Here is an 18794-nt window from a genome sequence, read left to right as displayed (position 1 = left end):
AAGATTCTTCTTAACATCGTGTCTCCATCGTATCTTCCTGTCAGGTCCAGGACCTTCAGTTTGTTGGTACCATTTTATTGTCAAAAGCATCTCATTCCTGGCTAATTTTACATCTGCTATCTCAAGAAAAAGGTAGCAATGCTGTTACTACTCATGATGCAATGGCTCCTTGGAGCCTGTTTGTATTGAAGCAAATAAATCTTCTTGTCTCGATAGATCTCTATTATCATTTATTTAACTTAATACTAGTTATATCATCCCATCATGTCACCATGAATTCTGGCTCCCAATGACTCGTAAATTATCACTGTACTTCATTGATGATAACCACATATACAAGTCTCTGGTCATCTTAAATTTACCATTACACCTTTCTTAGCATAAACACATCTTCCAAGTATGTTTTCTCCTGAACTCTTAAACCATAATCACTGAATTCATAGAATGTGATCTCTTCCACTGTTAACTGCACCCCAGCCTTCCACACACAGACACCAACAAGGAGGACAGATGAGGGGCTTGTAGTGAAGCATGCAGAGTGCTCCCATTCCTGGGAGGCATGTTTGGCTTAAGACCAACCCAGGGGAGCACAATACGACAACGTGACCGCAATGACAGAAGTAAGAGAGGACATCAACTGGAAGGGCTCAGGGGTGTTACAGAGTAATGACCTCCAGAGTCCTCAAAAGATATATACATGTCCATCCCTGAAGACTGCGTGACACTTAATGTGAAGTTTGTGGAAGAACTGGAGTGACCACCCTGAGTGCCAGTGTCAGGGAGCACACTACATCAAGGATACTTGCCACCACCCCTGCCACCTTTGTGTACTATTGACACAGGCTGCTCTTTTGGAACAAAGGAAAGAGCTGCCCACACATGCAGGTCAGCCCAAAAGTCAATCAACAGCCCAGACCCCAAACTTACCTTGTGTCCAATGTGAGTGAGTCACCCGAAACTCACCAGTCATGACCTCACTGAAGAAGGTAGGGAAAAAATAAAGCTGATCTAAGTAACTTTGGAAAATGATGTTTTGACTGGAAACAATAAAGCTAAAAACAAAAGGAACTGTATATAAACACTGTCTCTGGTAGTAAATTTGTTTCTCATGAAGGGATGGGTCAACAACTCTGAAACACCTTCATATACATCCTGGGATTGAACAATTAAATAAATGGATGATAGATAGTGGGAGCCCACTTTCTCACTGTCAAAAAGGGAAGTTACAAATAAACAAGATGGGAGAGGCTCAGATAAACTCTGTGGTTCTGGAGGAGAGTCAGAGACATCAGTATCAGCTCATATGTAGCCAGACAGATGGATAAACAGAAAGATAGATACAGAAATGATTACAGGCCTGTGTATATACATGGGTTAGCATACAAACCTACATTTCTTAGCTCTGTTCCCTGAATCAGTCTAGAAGAAGTGATAACCCATTAGCAGTGAGCACACCAAGTGCTTAGAACTTTTTTTCTTATACCATTCTGTATTAAACAGAACCAGGGCCCTTGAAGAAATGGCATTTTCCAGGTCTGGGGAAGGGAACAGGCAAGATGAGCCTGAAGCAACTCATAGTGCCAGGAAGTTAAGAAGTATTCAACAAAGTTTAGGGGATGTCAAAGGGACACAAGCAGCCAACTTGAGAACCCCCAAAAGCCAAAGCTGGAATAATTTAAGTCACAAAATGAATAATATAGCATTGAATTATAACCCAAAGTATAAAATAAATATACGTGACTTCATGTGATATAAATAATTGAATAAATAAATAAATGGAGTGAAGCAACAAATCTTTTTTTACAAAAGAATTCAAAATATATATGTTGATACTCCTCCTTCCAGGAACTTCATCTCCTCCTTTCCTCCCTTTGAGTGTGAACTGGATTGAATAATTTGCTTCCAAAAAATAGGTGTAGAAAGGGAAAAATAATAACTGTACAGTAGAGAAACCTGGAAAACACTACCTTAACCAAGTGCTCAATCTCAACATTCCTGATGATGATTCATGTGGATGTCATGTACCTGCTGATAGGAAATGAGAAGAACACTACACACACACACACACACACACACACACACACACACAGACCAGTGTGTCTACCCCGTTCTGGTGGCCCAATCTCCTGCACTGTGCAGCAAAAGACATACGTGAAAGCCAGCCAGCCAGAACAATGCACTTGCGAGGCCATTGTCTCAGAAGCACAGTGACCCTTGGGCTCCTGGACCTCTCTTAGACTCAAGTGCCTGGGCAACTCTGAAAATCTGGTAGACGCTGCAGGAAGCAGGGAAAGCCAGGCTCCAGGGGGCCTGCATTTTGGAACATTTCGCTCCAAAAGTTTCAACTCTCCCTTTAGTGCCTGGACTGCAATACCATCCAGGCAAAGGTACTCAGATCCAGTCCCATGTGGGTCCAGGTGTACAGAAAAGCCTTACTCAAAATAGTCTACGTCTGCCTCTGGGATACTCGACAAGCCACCCATCTCTATTTCTCTCCTCCCAGGCTCTCTGACATTTGTGATGATTGCAAAAATGTGGAAAAGTATTTGATGCCATCAACATAAGGCCAAATTGGGGGTTGGCTGGGGGTGGGGCAGAGTGTGGACTGTAACATTCCAGATACAGAAACAGCCTTTTTTAAAAAAAACTTGGTACCAAAATCTTTTGCAGGCATTATACTTAAAATAAAACTGTAAAGCATTATTATTAGGGACAAAGTAAACAAGTGGTAGAATAGCATGTACACTATGAAACCAATTCTACCAAAAATAAAACACTATATACAAAGTAATAAGGAATAAATGACTTTTAAGTAGGTAAATTCATACACAATGGTCTAATATCAGTTGTTACCTCTGAGACCAGGGAAAAGAGGCCTGATATTGAATATAACATCTTAATTTTCCTTACTGTACTTTTGTCCAAGCCTCCTAATCCTCTCTTCCACTCAAAACTTGTTAAACTTCTTACAGTCTTCATGTATTGTCATCCTAAACTATCTTAAATTTCTTCTAGGATCAGTGTTTTTCCCCCATTCAATTAACTATCCTTACAATCATCTCTATCTTCTTTGCTTAGGGAGTTCTAATAGTAAGGAAAAGCCATTTATTTTATATACCTTAAGTGTACCACAATCTTTATTCTTTTATTCAGAATTATCATAATGTTAAAATATTACTTTAAATGTTGATAGTCCCTAACTCAGAAGAGTATTGATGTTTCTTTTAATTAAGTAGCCCATTCGACACTAGAAGTCCTCCACTGAAGTGAGGAAAGAGAAAACAGTGGGACTTGCACAGAACCTACAAAATAATCAGGATGGCAATCATTCTTTGAAAAACAACAGTCCTGAACCGTTATATTAGATCGTTTTTATTTTTTTATTAATTGCAGAACAGAGAAAGGAGGCTAAATGTTTAAAGAAATTTCTGGTCTTTAGACAGGCTGTTGGTTTTACATCAAATGAAAGGGAAAACAGATGAATAAGCTCTGGGTCTTCATTTCTCTTTCTTTTTCTTATTCCAGGGCAAGCTGGAAAAAAATAAAAAAAAATAAAAAATAAATACAAGTATTGCTTGTAAAATGGCGTGTGTTTTCCAAATCTATTTAAATGAATACCAAATTGCTTTGACTGTCTTTCTGCAATGCCCACCAATGATAATAATTCAAGCTTGCCCTAGACTCATGGCAGCTGAATTCTTTTGTTGGGCTGAGGGAAAGGACACCCCAGTAAGCACTGCAAAGTCTCTCTTCATCACTGATGTCATCGGACTTCTCAAGCTTTGAAGTCACGGGCTTTCCTCATCACTCCTCAGAGTTATTTCCTTAATGCCTATTTCTTACCTAAGTTAATTACAAACAAACAAGGTGTCTTCTTCAAGTCAGACCTCTAAAATAAAACCTTGATGTTTAGGACTAAAACGAATCACGTTTTGAAATGATCAAATTCCCAGTGATTCAAAATTGCTTCCTTGCCTGAATGCACAACATGCAGGTGTTTTCGTGTGGGCAAAGGGTAAGTTAAAATCCAGTCGTACAATAGACATTACAGTCAGTTTGCAAAGCATGGAAATAATTCATGCTAAACAACAGCTGGACACTTGCTTTAAAAAAGAAAGTTCATTCTATCTTTTAATTTACCCCCAAGTATTACAACCAAAATGGATATAACATGTTTATGGTCAAACATCTGAATTTTAAAGTGGGTCTTCTTTTCATAAGAAGAGAAAATTCTATTAAAACTCAGCATGTTGACACACTACAAACTTAGAGCAGATTCTTTACGATTAAGAATGAAAGTTCATATAAGATAGATCCATCATATTCTCCAAAGAAATGAATTTGTTATTGAACTATGAGGTTGAACCTTGTAAAATCATTGTCAGTCACCTCTTTTTAACCTACAAAAATACACTTTCATATTGTCCAGCCTGAACATATCCCACTGCTGAGCCACTGCTCAGTTGAATCGCTCTGTCTACTGTGTCACATTAGGTCAGAGCAGGACCGTGATTGACTGTCAAGCTCTGGTTTGAATTTTGAATTGTGGCTCCACCTCTCACTAGCTGGGTGATCCTTGGGTGAATTATGGAACCTATGTGCTGATCTGTGCTTTCATTTTCTGATCTGAAAAAATGGGAATAATAGTGGAACTTTGGCAACTATTTTGAGAATTAAATAAGTTAACATATATAAGTCGCTTAGAACAGGGCTTGGTCTATGTGGCTTTTAGCAAATGGTCAGTCAATCTTTGCTATTTTAATAATAAATATTATAATTATTAGTATTTTTAAATCCAGAGTATAGTTACCTGAGAAGCTTGTGATTGTGTTGTTTTTATTGTAATGTCGTTTTACTTGACTCAACAAGTTTTGGACCCTGAATACAAAGAAATGACAGGTTTGGGAAAAATATTAGCATCACTATTATGATAAAAAATTAACATTTATACAGCCATTGGTGATTAAAGAGTAATTTAACATATATCACATCCTTTAATTCTAGCTTAATACTGGACTCTCTAGAAGGAAACCTACTGAAATCCATTGTCCCCAAAGGAATAAAAACATCACTGTCAAGTCATAGGGGAAAATATTAAATGATTTACCTGTTTAAATATAAATTTCCCTACTAACCTGTAAAATCAAGTACTCAGATTCAACCAAATCACAAATTAGCACTTTTAAAGAAAATACTTAAATATATTAATGTTTTGATTTACTGATGTCTCTACCAAAAGATTTCAGAACTTCCAAATACTTCTATTTCTATTCTTAAACATCACAACTTTGGAAAACGAAAAAATATTGCAAACAATAATATGCTCTAGTGCAGCAGGAGATTAAAAAAGAGAGAGAGAGAAAGAGAGCTATTTAAGGTATTTTGTCAGACAACTGTATGTAGAATAAGATTTCTGCCCCACATGTACGGAATGTCCTGCAGGTATAGAAACCCCCAAGCCCTAGCCTGATCAGATGCAACAACAAAGGAGATTAGATATATTAAAATGAAGACAACTCCCGTACCTCCTCAGCAAAGCAAGCCGCTTTGTCAGCAGCTGTGCAGCACTTCTCTACAAAAGCTGAGAAATTCCCCAAAACAGTTTTCAGTTGTTCCTCTGTTGCCTTGGGCTTGTGTTTCAACAGCTCAACAAGTGCACTGCATTGAATCAAAACAAAATAAAACAGGGAAAAGGTTACTCACATAAAGAGAACTAGAGATGGCAAAGACAGTAGTGCTGCTGTTTGAGATTGTAAGTTTTGGAGCAGGTAAGTCTGAGCTCGAGCCCCAGGCTTGCCACTGTAAACTTCAATACTCTCATTGGTAGAATGAGGAAAATAAAATCTACCTTCATAGGATTTGTAGAAGGATTGAATGAAATCATCAATGTAAATTGCAAAACATGCTTAGTGTCAACAAATCTCAATAAATCTCTTTTCAGTTAAATCTTTGGAAAGCCTTATATTGCAATTAGAAAATTTTTCAGGTTTTGAAAGTTATGCCACATTGAAGTTTATAGCGATGTAAGAGCTAAAAATGATGTTTAGATGCTTAATTATCTTAGACTCTATTTAAAAGTTTCTAACCTGAGAATCTTTATATTCAGTCTTTGAAATTTGGCCCTTTGAAAGTGAAGAGTGGGGAGACCTTGGGAAATCAAATTATTCAAACTCATGGAAGCGGGTGGTTTTCTTTCCTTGACATCTGTAGAGATTCTAGTACTTGAGAGAATATAATATTGCAATAATATTGCAAAATATAATATTGCAATAGTTTTGCAATATTATCCTTAGCCTATGGCCATGATCGGAACCCACCAGAGATAATAGTAACTTTATGTTGTATTTCTAACCCCTTTTGACAGCAGTAGGGAGTCAAGACTCGGAATTCGCATTTCTAGATGTTTTTCATCCAAATTCCATTCTCAAAAGTTACATGTTGTGGGGTTTGTCTCACCTGTGGGTTGTCATAGAACAAAGTTAAAATTATCCTTTTTGCCTAGAAATAAGTTCTCCTACGGTTTTTACTAACAAATGTGTTATCTGAAGTAATGCATCAATTGATGGTTCAGCTTTTTGTACTGGACCTGTCCTAAGATATTATTCTACTGGAGCGTTTATTCACAAAATTATTCTGAATGATTTCTAGGCAAGATTATAATATAGTTTTGTTGGGGGTTTGTTGTTGTTTGTTTTTCTAAGAAAACAAAAACATATTCATTTATTCTTGACATTGTTATCACCTTAGTAAGACCAATACTTAAATATTCTTTTCTAAGGAATATAATCACACTACTTCCGAAAAAGTTACTAATTTCAAGGTGCAGTTCTCACTATCAAGACTACAAATGCATGCAGTAATGAAATACTCCTCACGTTTGTTTCTTGAGTTGTTTTTCAGTTTCAGGAAGTGTGCATATATCTGCATGGAAAGTGAATGTCTCATCATTAAATTCTTTGGGAACATATGTTTCATCGACTTCCAGAGCAGAAAAGCATGGCCGTCTGTTCACCAAGGATTCTGTGCAGCATTTGGTAACTCTTTCGCTCACTGGCGTCTTCTCGTGCAACACACACAACCGGTTCAGGACCGCGGACAGCTAAACAACAGGGAAGAGAGCGGAAATGTAAAAGAAGCATAATTAAAAGTTTTCTGTGAACTCCTACTTTCCAATGGACCAAGTGAAGTGTTGTATTTTAACTAACAACATTGAATCCAAGGTTGATTTGAGGCAGTGATTTGCTTATGTTCAGAACTACAAATAATAAGGGACATTTAAAAGTCTCTTTTAAAAGTCTCTTTTAAAAGTCTTTTAAAATCATTTAAAAGTGTCTAAGGTATGTGTTGGAGTGGCAGAAAAACAGCCTTATATTGATACATTACAGGAAAGACTCCAAAGAAAGTGAACATTTTTTTAATGCCAGAATAAAACATTGAAAATTCATGCAATTTTTCCAAAACAATTTATCATCTTTGGAATCTTATCTAAATTTTCATTCTGATGGTCAGGATAATAGGGGATCAAGTCCTGGCTCCCACTACCATATGCACACATGCACATATACACACATACACAAACACACACACACACACACACACACACACACACACATACACACACGTTAGTTCACTCCTGCTTCTGAAAGTTAGGTTTGTCAATATCCAAAGGCAAAAATTCATCATTATTAACTTATTATATTTTAAAAGACTCACATAGTCTTCTGCACAACCCATTCTTTGTGATTCAGGAAGCTTACAACACTTGGTGCCCACTACTCCTAGTTTTCTTGCAACTTCCACAAGAGTTGGAGTTGACACCTGGGGTGCTTTCTTGGTGTAACGAATTATGAGCCTGTAACAAAATATTCTGGGTGTTTTCAGCCAAGCAAGACACTTTTTTTTTCTAACATAGTACGTAAAGCAAAGAACACTTAGCCAAAATCAATTTAAATGATTTCCATTCATAAAATTATCTCCATCTCCAGGTTGGTGGGGTAGTGTGGGGGGAAACCTTGTCCTAATTAACTAGTTAAGCCTAACTGTGAATTGCACCTGTGCTGTATTATATTAGGAAGGTGACTTAACTTACTATAGTTCAGTGACATTCATATATTTGTTAATTGCTTCTTTCTCTCAATAAAATCTACTGAGAGCTTAACATCAGCACTGTGCTAAATTTGAATAATATGGATGAATTTTCTCATTTATAAAATGGGAGGAAAGATACCTGACTCAATAGGGATGGTGCAACATTAAAAGACATAAAGTATGCAACCAACCTGGTGTGGTATCTAATATGTAACAATCCTTTATTAAGAATGCCAATCAACATTGAAAGTCAATGCAGGACTGTAATCTACTCAAGGGAAGATGCTTGTTCACTGTGGTTCTAACTGAGGTTCCCTAGCACCCACACTTAGAAGAGTGCTGACCTGTGTAAGATGAACAATAAATATCCACCTCATGATGTGTCCCTTATTATCTTTACCTCCATAGGTAACACTCGATTAGACCAGGACACTAGTCTATCGCCTTATATGTTACAATACTTCTTTCATACTACTTATGAAAGGCCAACTATTTCCTTCTTTGTAAAGCACAGCTGTTTTTTGTTTGCCCATAAAGGATTCCATAACTGTCAAAGGGCATCCTCAGTTCCTATATCCCAAGATTTAGCATTTTCCTTCCCAGTCTCAAGAGGCCAGTTTTTTAAACTGCACTCAAATATAGGCCCCTTCATCCTTTTCAACTATTTTATCTCTCCTTCTCCAGTCTTTCTTCACAGAGAGGGATTAGAAATATATACTGTATTTTCAAGATTAAAAATTTTACAATGGGTGGTCTACATATTAAATCAAATAATTACAAATTGATCAAGAAAAAATAGTAAACAAAAATACGTACGCATTCTGGAAGCCATACTCTCCAATTTTTTCGAAAAGATCACAGTTTTCTTTGACTAATTCCTGAGGCTCATCCACAAGAGGTTTAAGTTCATCAAACTGAAAGATAAAAGAATTGTGTTTACAGGATTCCACCCGAGGACCAGATGCAGGCTGTTTTTTACCCCTATAGGCAGAATGATATCCTTCTTTCTTTCTGCTCTAAGCCATGTAAATAGACCTTTGATGGCAAATCTTTTATAACATATACAAACTGTATAGTATAAGTGATTAAAAATACTCAAGCTCCGGAGTGTGACTGCTGGCATTTGATCCAGGCCATCTGACTCATTTTATAGTAGTGCAACTTTACTTCCAATCACCAAGGTTTAGAAACCTCACCTCTAACAGGGGATGGAGATTATGCTCACCTCAGAGAATTACTCTGTAAACCATCTGAGCTAATGAAATTAAAACAGTGCCTGGAACGTAATAAAAGCTCAATAAGTAATAGCTATGATTGTGAGCATTATTATTAATCCGTCTCTCCAGTTGGATTCTGAGCTCTCTGAAATTAGAGATTGTACATTGGCCATCAGTTCCAACACAGTGCCTGTCCATCAGTTCGTAGAGGAAAGAATGATTTTCCTCTGATTCTAAAGTTTGGAAACCACTATGTACATTAAAAGTACTTAGTATACTAAACATGCTAAATATGCTAAAAATCCTCCAGAACAGATTTCCTCTCCTTACTTAATTTCTTGTAAAACCATTCCTAAGCCTTCTCAAAAAGATTTGAAAATATTCTAAATGAACAGATTCACAATCTTCCTTAAGAGGCTAATTATTGACGCTTGATACATGTTGGAATCAGGTTAACTTTATATCTAAGTTAAATCTCTTTTAATTACCATTTACTTTACTTTGCCTTATTTTGTTCTGAGGAGTGTAAAAAAGAGAAAGACACGGTCAAGATTTCATAAAGTTGGAGACTGCTCTCCTCAGATCTCTTTTTCTAAACTATTCTAGATTTTATTAACCATTCTACTTTAAGCTACTTTTTCCCCTTAAATGTTTAAGAGCACAAAATTGAAACCAACTCAAGAACATTATATAGTACTAAATCGTATCATACTATATAACGTTTTGCATTATTTTTCTTCCTTGTTATTGGAATGACCACTCAAAGAGCTACATTTTGTTTCTTCCTTTGGGAAACCTACCACTTTAGAATAGCATGCATGAGCATCAGCAGTGGCACAGCATTTCTCCAGCGTCGCTTCATATGCCTTGGCAAGTCTCAGCAGCAATGAGACAGAGTAATCAGGATGCCTTCTTGAGTATTCATACAAAAACCTAATTAAGATGAAAATCACATACACTTAGTTGAACAAATAAACAAGAAAAAGATCACATGAATAACCACAAAAGTAACTTATACGCCAAAGGTCTCAATTTGACTAAACCTCATGTGGTAAAGCTTGGTGGCTAAAGGCTAGGGGGTCAGAATTAAAGCTACCTTCATTCAAATCCTGGCTCTGCAACTTATTTGACTGTATCCCCTTAGGCAAATTATTAAAACTATCAGAGCCTCAGTTTCCTCCTCTTTCGAATGGGTATAATAATAGTATCTGTCTCATAAGGTGAGAAACACATGACATAATCTATGCATAACATACACTGTCTGGAACATATTAAATGTTTGATGATACTTATTAAGTATACTTTGTTTGATTTGGACTATACCTCAAAAAGATTTTGATAGATAGACAGATAAATAGAGATACATTCTTAAAACATTCTTTGCCCTTCCTGAGTGAAATCTTAAAGGGTATACAATTTTATGAAATACTATTTAGTGCACAGAATACTATTATAATCTAACAACAAAAATGCAAAAGTTTATCTCCACACTGACTGTCTATATATAATCATTTATTTTGGCATTTAATTGTGTGATGCCTTGCCATGCTACTGGACTTTTGATCTTTCCAAATATAAAGCACTTGGTAGTCAACTCCACACTTCTCTTTATACTTCCTGCTGCCATGAGATAGACAGATATATGATCGATGATAGATGTTAGATAGATAGATAGATAGATAGATAGATAGATAGATAGATAGATAATAGATGGACAGATATAAAGATGTATTATATATATTCACATATATATGTTATAGTAATTCAAGAAATAATCTTTGAATGAATAAAAAACAATACATATATAATTTATATATACACAAACTGTTTGTAGAGGTGTTTCCAAGAAATATCACTAAGGAGAAGGAATGGGGGTGGGTAAAAATAGAAATTTTTACTTAGTACTTTGTACTCTTCTATTGGTTAAGATTTTGCCATGAACAGTTATTTTTTATGACAATTTTTTTTAAACCAATTAATTTTTTCCAAAAAATGTAAAGGCTGGGAAATAGAAGGAAAAAGAAGCACTGTAGGCAACATGGGAATTATAACAATGCTAACTCAAAGCCTAAAATAGCTTCCTAAATCTTCAGACCATATCAAAGCTATGACAGGATAATTCCTTAGCTACTTACGTGCCCAGGAAGACATCTTTTGCCTCCTTATAGTTTGTGCAAACATCCTTATCATCAACATAATCAGTAGTTAATGAGGGCAGGTCAGCAGGCAAATCATCATTTTCCACTGAAGCAAGGCAGTGGGATTTTTCCAACAGAGGCTTATCACAGCATTCCTTCAGTTTACTGGAGATTGAATCTTGATTGTCACACATATATTTGGCAAGATCTGCCTGTAAGTAAATTGATGAAAATTGTTCAACATAAATTGACATTACTACACTTTCTTTTCAGACTTTTATTGTTGGCGGAACATGTCCGTTGTATTCTAAGAACAGACACATACCAACCTGCTTTCTGTGAACATTTTCAGTCTGTTCTTCTAAGCCTGGAGACTCAGAGAGAACAACTAAAACATTTCCACTCAATTAAAAACTAGTCAGCGGACCATGTCAGTTATTTATTAATTTTATATTTCAACTGTTAAGATATTTAAGTTTTTTGATAAAACCCAGTACCGTTTTCCCAAATCGTCCCCAAAATTAAGTGCAGGCATTTTGAAACCAAATAACTAAATAAAGTGTGAGAGATTTTTGAAAAATTAGTCAAGATCCTAGTCATAGGCCCTACTTACAAATGTAAAATATCTGCCTTAAATTTTCCAGAAAATATGACAGATTATGATCCTGGTATCTGGTCATATACTGACCTTTTGGAAAAAGACACATCATGCTATAAATATTTGTATATTTAACACAGTTAATTAAGGGGGAATATCGGGGGAGGATTACATAATTTCCAAAGACCTCTTCAGGTACCAGCCCTTCTCCAACTCTACCCACCTCCCAAAAAAATCTTAGAAATCTACCTTTGTAGCTGTCCTACTTCAGTTTAAGCCTTTGTTCTCAGTGTATGACTGAAAAGGATTGCAAATTAGTGAAAGTGTTCATCAGATCATTTAGTGAGTGGGATAGCCAGGTTTACCCCCAAAAAAAGTACCACAAGGCAGGGAAAGGACTGAGCAGATTAGGCATAGAAGACAATTTCAATTCACTGGCAGCTGTCACCATTATATTAAACAAATTCATTCTAGCAACTGAAATATGTAAGTACCAAAGAGAATACAGAGAATTCTTTACCCTGTCATCTGCACATTCAAGCAGGTCACCATGGCAGCATTCCTTGTGGATTTTGGTAAGATCTGTCACTAGCTTGGTAACCTCCATAAAATCAGCCTTGGGAAATTTTTGGCTCAGGCGAGCTACGGACCTAAAAAGAAAATTCTCCCATCAAAACTTTGTTAACATGCAATATTTTATGTGAAAGCACTAGGAAAATACTACTTATAACAAGAAAACTCAGAACAAAATAACATATAGAAATAATTTGTAACTTTTATTAGTTCTTGTTTTAGTGCTAGCTCTGAACCAAATTGTTATCTTAGGGCAAAATGTTTCCTTAGGGCAGAATTATCCATTGTAAGAGAGTGTGGTGGCTAGAAAGAAGTCCAGCAATTCATAAAATCAAAAATCAAAGAGGGATTCTGAAGGAGGTGGCATACGTAGGAGCATCAGGTTTGGAGCCCATGTCTGACTTCCAGATCTGACTTTGTGGCTTATTAGGAGTGTGATCCTAGGTAAGTTACTTAAACTGTCTGAGCTGCAGCCCCTATAGTGTCACAACAGTATGCTAAATCAGATTATTGTGAATATTAAATTAGATAATGCATATAAAAGCTTTTCATCAACTGGAAAGTGCCATACAAACTCCAGTGACTTTTTTATACCAATTAAAATACATTCTCCCTGCCTTCTGAAGAACAAGAACAGAAATTTCATAACTTCTACAAAATTAGAGAGTTTTAATTAAGCAGATTTTTACCAAGACATTGATACAGCACAGTCTCTAAACCCTATGACAAGATGTAAAAGGCAAAATATTCACATGCTTTCATAGGGCATTTCAGAGTTGCCTAAGTCTGTAAAAGATACTTCTTCCCCCAAACCAATCACAGTGTGTTTGACTGTGTATTATTTCACATTGGATTGTTTTGTTTATTTATTTGTTTGATTTTGGTGGTTAGATGGTAAAGTTGATAAGCAAAGATAGTTCAAATGATGGTTTCTAAAGACTTTGCAAAATGTCTATTGTTTTCACTTTGTCTTCTGTTTGTGTTGATTAATTGTTGACTAGCAAGTGAGGGACTGGGGGAATGGGTGAAGTGGTTTGTGGTTCAGATATTTAAGGATATTCCTAAAACTAGCTAAGTAATATAAAAATATAGACCCAGGCAAAAACAAGAAATTAAGAACAAAGCTGGAGCTATGAGAAAATGAGAATTAACCTTAATGGCTGAATTTAATTATCAGAACATAAAAGGACAACCAGACACTTTCAGATAATTGCAGGGGGCAGAAGGAGATAAAAATAAAGACCCTGACTACAACTTTATAAAAATAGTGGACCATTAGAATAAGATCCCTAGTCTTTATAAATAAATGGAGTTTCAATACCCTGTCTTACAAGGATAAAATATATATATCCTCTAAACTCTTTGACTACTTTGAAAAAACTGTGATAAAAAACAATGACAAATTGTCATTCATGCTCTGATTTTCACTTCTGTTAAGATTCTACCTTTTAGACAACCAAAAAGATGTATGTGAGAGTACTGTGTGAAAAGCTATATAAATATACAATTTTGTCAACTGAATCATCGTCATTTACATGATTATATAGCACAGAACAAAATTTAAATTACCATGCTTTGAAAGCTCTATCTCCAAATTTTTGGAGACTAGAGCACTTGAGTCTGTCTTTGGCAGATGCAGCCACTACTGTTTCCTTCAAAGCATCCATCTGCAAAAAGAAATAATTTTGAAAGTATTAAGAAAACAATTCTACATGAAATACCCCTTCAGAAGTTAGATGAGACCAAGTCAAATTAAATTTTAGAGAGATAAGGTACACCTAAATTCCCAAGTACTCACTATTGGCAATTAATTATTTTACTATGTAGAAAGAGGAAAAAGCAATTGGGTCGTAACGGAAGACTGGGTAGTTATGGGGAATGAAGGAAAAGAGTATAGGAACAGAGTATACTAATATCCTAGGGAATATAATTTTGCTGACTTCTTAATTTTGCATATAATTAATTTCAATCCCTCCTCTACCAACTCTCACATCAATAAACACCTTAGAAAAGGTGATGCAGTATATAATAAATATTTATGGAATATTAATAAATCCAGGATTCCGGATGCAGTGAAATTCTTCACTTTGAATTCCCTTCCCAATAAGAAACCCTCATGAAAAGATAAACAAAGCCACGGCCCTCTGCTGCACAATTTTACAAATGAGTTTCTGTATTTCACTATGGTGACCAACACCATAAAAAAGAGGAGGGATATTTAGACACAAGCACAGTGATTCCCTCTTTCAATGCACTTTGGCAAAATTTAAAAGGGAGGATTGAGGATGTGAGGGGCCTTCAATGAGGGTGAAAGATCTTTGGGATGGATAAGAGTGAGGAAGTCTTTTTTGACCATGTAAAGAAGTTTGTATCAGAGACTTTGGTTCCCTAAATCTAGCCATAAGATGCCCCACATCTGAGGTTTGAGGCTGAGCTGGTTCTGTACTTCTTCTGGGCATACCTTTGGTCCCAGGCAGGCAGCTTTATCAGCAGCTTGGCAGCATTCTGTTAAAACTTCTTTATATTTTTGAGCATAGTAAAGGAGTTCTGGGGCATAAAAGTAAGGATTTCTTCTGGCAACTTCATATAAGTACCTACATTTTTTTTTAAAGAACAGGGAGTTAATTTTCTATAGCAAATAGCATTGCAAGAACAATTGTAATCAATTTTTTCCCCAAAACCCAAAGACATCTCATTTACTAATTAAGCTCCATTTGCACATGATGATCTTGCCTTTTCATTCTTCAAGTCAATGAAAAAGTTAAACATATATATAAATTATATATACACACACACATAAAATAGTTAAGTATTGGTGATATAAGGTTATTGACTAAAATGAAATTAATTCTGAGAATAACTAAACATATATCTTCATAATATTATAATACGTGTCAATTTCAATTTTTTTTCTTACAGATCATATCCGGTTTCAATGAAAGATCTTTGATCAAATTTTTATCATGTAAAATTTTATAGTATCAAATATTACTTCTTAAAACCTGTCATTAGAAAAAAAGCTTCTAAATCTTAATGTTGAAAATATTTTGTTACAGTGAGTCTTGAACTATTTCATAATTTTTAATTTTGAAGCATAAAAATCTGATTACTTACTGTCCCAAAAACTTCTGTGCATTTTCCTGAAAGGCAGTACACAAAGCTTCAGGCTCTGGTCTCACCAGTGCAGGGAGAGTTGGGTTATCATCTTTGTGTTTCAGGAAGCATTCGTTTCTCTCAGGTTCTTGTTTTTCACAGCAGTCAGCCATGTCACCATAGGTGGCACGAAGAGATGCAACTGTACACAGTTTATCTCCAAAAAGAGTATGCTAAACGGAAGACAGAAGGCTTCAAATTTCTAGGCAGTATATTATTTTTTATACCCAAAGAATAGTATTAAAAATGCAATATACTGGTAAAACGTGGTTAGGAAACCATATAAAAATCTACTTTTTTCATAGGTTTAGAGAGTGTCCCTTGATTTGACCATCTATGTGTAATTTTTTAAGAAATAACTGTCACACTATTAATTACAGTGGATAAAATAGAAGGGCAAAAAAGATAGTCAATGGCTTTAAGGAATAAACGTTACTCTAATTTCCACCTGAGGCTAAAGACTAGGAGAGCAATCATAATTTAAAAATCAAGCACAAATAATCCTCTAAGTAGCAGCTGAATTCACATTAAGGAGGAAAGTGTTCAGATAGCTTCTCATTTGATCTGCTTCTTTGTGAGATTTCAAAACAAGCTATCACTATTAGTCTCTATGAAAAGAAATCAAACTTCATATTTTTAAAAGAGACTTTTACAAATGAAAAGCTTTCCATTTAAATACACGATAACCACTGGGTGTGGTCTCCAGAAAGTATTGTTTTTAAAACGGTGATTATAGCTAGCATGTCTCTATCATAGAAAAAAACGATGGTTCTACCTACTTTTGACTGTTGCTTACAAATATGGTCATTTAGTAATAATTGAGAAAACTAAAATGGGACTGTTTTCCCTTTGAAATGCTCAGGCGTACTTAAAAGAAGAACTAATATTCAACACCAGACTGTACTTACAAGGGGCTTGTCACAATTTGCAGCTGACTCATCAGCAACACATGTTTTTGCAAACTCAGTTACTTCATTTGTTAATTTTACATGCTCTTCAAATGGGCACTGCTGGAGATACTGAGAGAAGGCTACGAGCACCCTGCAACAAAGGACATAGAAAAACGCAGTATAATAAAATTTGAATATAAAGTAGGTTGCTATATTAGAGAAAAAGCATATGTTTTATATTTTATACATTGTACTATTATCCAGAAAGCCTAGTCACATCAGCTATCATCTGAGGCCTAACCAGGCATATGTGGCTTTCTAAGCAAAGAGGATATGTATATCCACCATGTTTAAACATGTGTGTACACGTGAGTAGATGCACACATATAGAGCTAACAAGCAAAATGTATTCTAAATAGATCTAATCGTTAAGACAAGGGCCATTGCATACGTCTTTTGACTATTTAAAACAAATTAAAAAAACAAAAAAACAAAACCCACACACCACATTTAATCAGCCTATAGAATGACATTGACCTTTAAAATATAAATTATTTTCTCATTTTTTAATAGATTAAAAAATACTGAAATGCTCTCAAGAAACCACAGATCTGTTTGCTAGGTAAAGAAATTTAATAAGTGTGCTGCAAAAGGAACCATATATTAAAGTCTTTCTCATCATCCAGGTTAAATAAAAGTGCCAGAGTTATATTTTCCAATGCATAGTACCCATTAGCCACATGTGACTATATAAAGTTGAGTACATTAAAATTAAATACAATTTAAATTTTTGTACTTCAATTGCACTTGCCATAGTTAAAATACTCAACAACATGTGGCCAGTGGCTACCATATTGGACAACACCGATATAGAATATTTTCTCCAGTGCAGAAATTTCTACTCTAGAGTCTGGACTCTGATGACAGGAGACTATAAGAATTTAAAAATAATAACCAATGCTATTAGAAACTTTAAATTTGACTTCAATATTTTAACTTACAGGCCTTTGAAATTTTCTTCTGCCAAATCCTTAAACCGATGAGCAATCTCACTCTTGGCTGGGGAAAAAAAAATATTTATTTAAAGTCTGATGAAAACAACTGATTAGGATATTACTTCTTATGTTTCTCTCCATTTGACTTAGGTATTCATTTGCCCTAAAATATTGAGCTCTGATCCCTACAGAAAATATTAGGATGACAGTGAACTATAACTTCTTTTAAACAGAAGCTATTCAATCACCAATGATACTATTTGAAAAATCATTTAAATCATTACATATTTGTAGCTTTATATTCAAATTTTGATAAGATCTAATTCTCTTAGTGTCTATTAACAGCTACGGAGAAGACAGTCTGAATGGAAGAATATAATACAAGTTCCATTTACAAGATTAATAACACAGGTTTTGTTGTGTGTTTGTTTAACACATCAAGGTATTTTGGGATAGGGCTTTGGGAATTTCAAGTTATCAATTATATTTTCAACTACATTCTGTGAAGTTTAAGTCACTCTAAGTTCCTTCATATGCAAAAGGAAATTATAGCTACTAAACAATTCTCACCATCTTTTTTTCACTTAGGATGTTAGAAATATATTAATAAGATAAATTCCTGTGGGTTCACAAATACAAAATACAATCATAGTCTAGAAATAAATGCTAAAGGGAAACTTCTTTAAAGATACAGAGTTTACTAAAATGTTCTTTTACTACGAAAATTTAAATAATAGAAAAATAGAATTCTTACGTGCATCTCGACGAAACACACCCCTGGAATAAGCAGAGCTGATCAAAAAGACAAGGGAAATAAAGGTTACCCACTTCATTGTGCCAAAGGCTTGTGGGTTTGAAAAAAGGGAAAAGATAAGATGAATAGAGAGAAATTAGTGCTAATATACTTCTTTAACCAATAATTGTAGATTATTAACTAGACTAATCTTTGTATTTGATTGGCTCCTAAGTGATTACAAAATTCATAATGTTCTTGCCAAAATATTGTTTGACTAAATCCCTTGCGTATGTTTGCCATCTGGAACTGCTTTCCCCACAAGACCTTGTCAATTCATTAAAGTTATGTAAAACATCTTATCAAATTTTACCTAAGAGTTTAAACAATCTGTACCTATTATTCATTA

At 35.1% G+C, this 18794-nt stretch overlaps 1 protein-coding gene across 1 annotated transcript; it reads right to left on the bottom strand.

Annotated features, from left to right (window-relative positions):
- Positions 1 to 3356: 3356 nt before the first annotated feature.
- ALB (albumin) lies at positions 3357 to 18522 on the bottom strand. The gene is made up of 15 exons (XM_019720846.3): positions 18407 to 18522; positions 17659 to 17716; positions 16676 to 16808; positions 15729 to 15940; positions 15076 to 15208; positions 14184 to 14281; positions 12562 to 12691; positions 11441 to 11655; positions 10106 to 10238; positions 8905 to 9002; positions 7714 to 7852; positions 6876 to 7099; positions 5526 to 5658; positions 4811 to 4878; positions 3357 to 3531 (listed from the first exon to the last, which is right to left on the bottom strand). Exons 1-14 carry the CDS (start codon positions 18483 to 18485, stop codon positions 4837 to 4839), a joined length of 1827 nt encoding a protein of 608 aa, XP_019576405.2. The 5' UTR covers positions 18486 to 18522; the 3' UTR covers positions 3357 to 3531; positions 4811 to 4836.
- Between the last annotated feature and the right edge of the window lie 272 nt (positions 18523 to 18794).

Source organism: Rhinolophus sinicus, chromosome 1 (genome assembly GCF_057876585.1).
Source record: "Rhinolophus sinicus isolate RSI-liver-muscle chromosome 1, RSI-T2T, whole genome shotgun sequence".
Lineage (NCBI taxonomy): Eukaryota > Metazoa > Chordata > Mammalia > Chiroptera > Rhinolophidae > Rhinolophus > Rhinolophus sinicus.
Note: the sequence above shows the minus strand (reverse complement) of the source record. Positions and strands in the feature narration are given on the sequence as shown.

Excerpts from the sequence above, each read along its gene's own strand:
- ALB (XM_019720846.3), bottom strand. The coding sequence starts at position 18,485 with ATGAAGTGGGTAACCTTTATTTCCCTTGTCTTTTTGATCAGCTCTGCT. Across the intron at positions 16,809-17,658 it reads GAAGAAAATTTCAAAGGCCT|GGTGCTCGTAGCCTTCTCTC; the intron begins GTAAGTTAAAAT and ends CCTTTGTTGCAG. Across the intron at positions 7,100-7,713 it reads TGGGTTGTGCAGAAGACTAT|CTGTCCGCGGTCCTGAACCG; the intron begins GTGAGTCTTTTA and ends CCTGTTGTTTAG.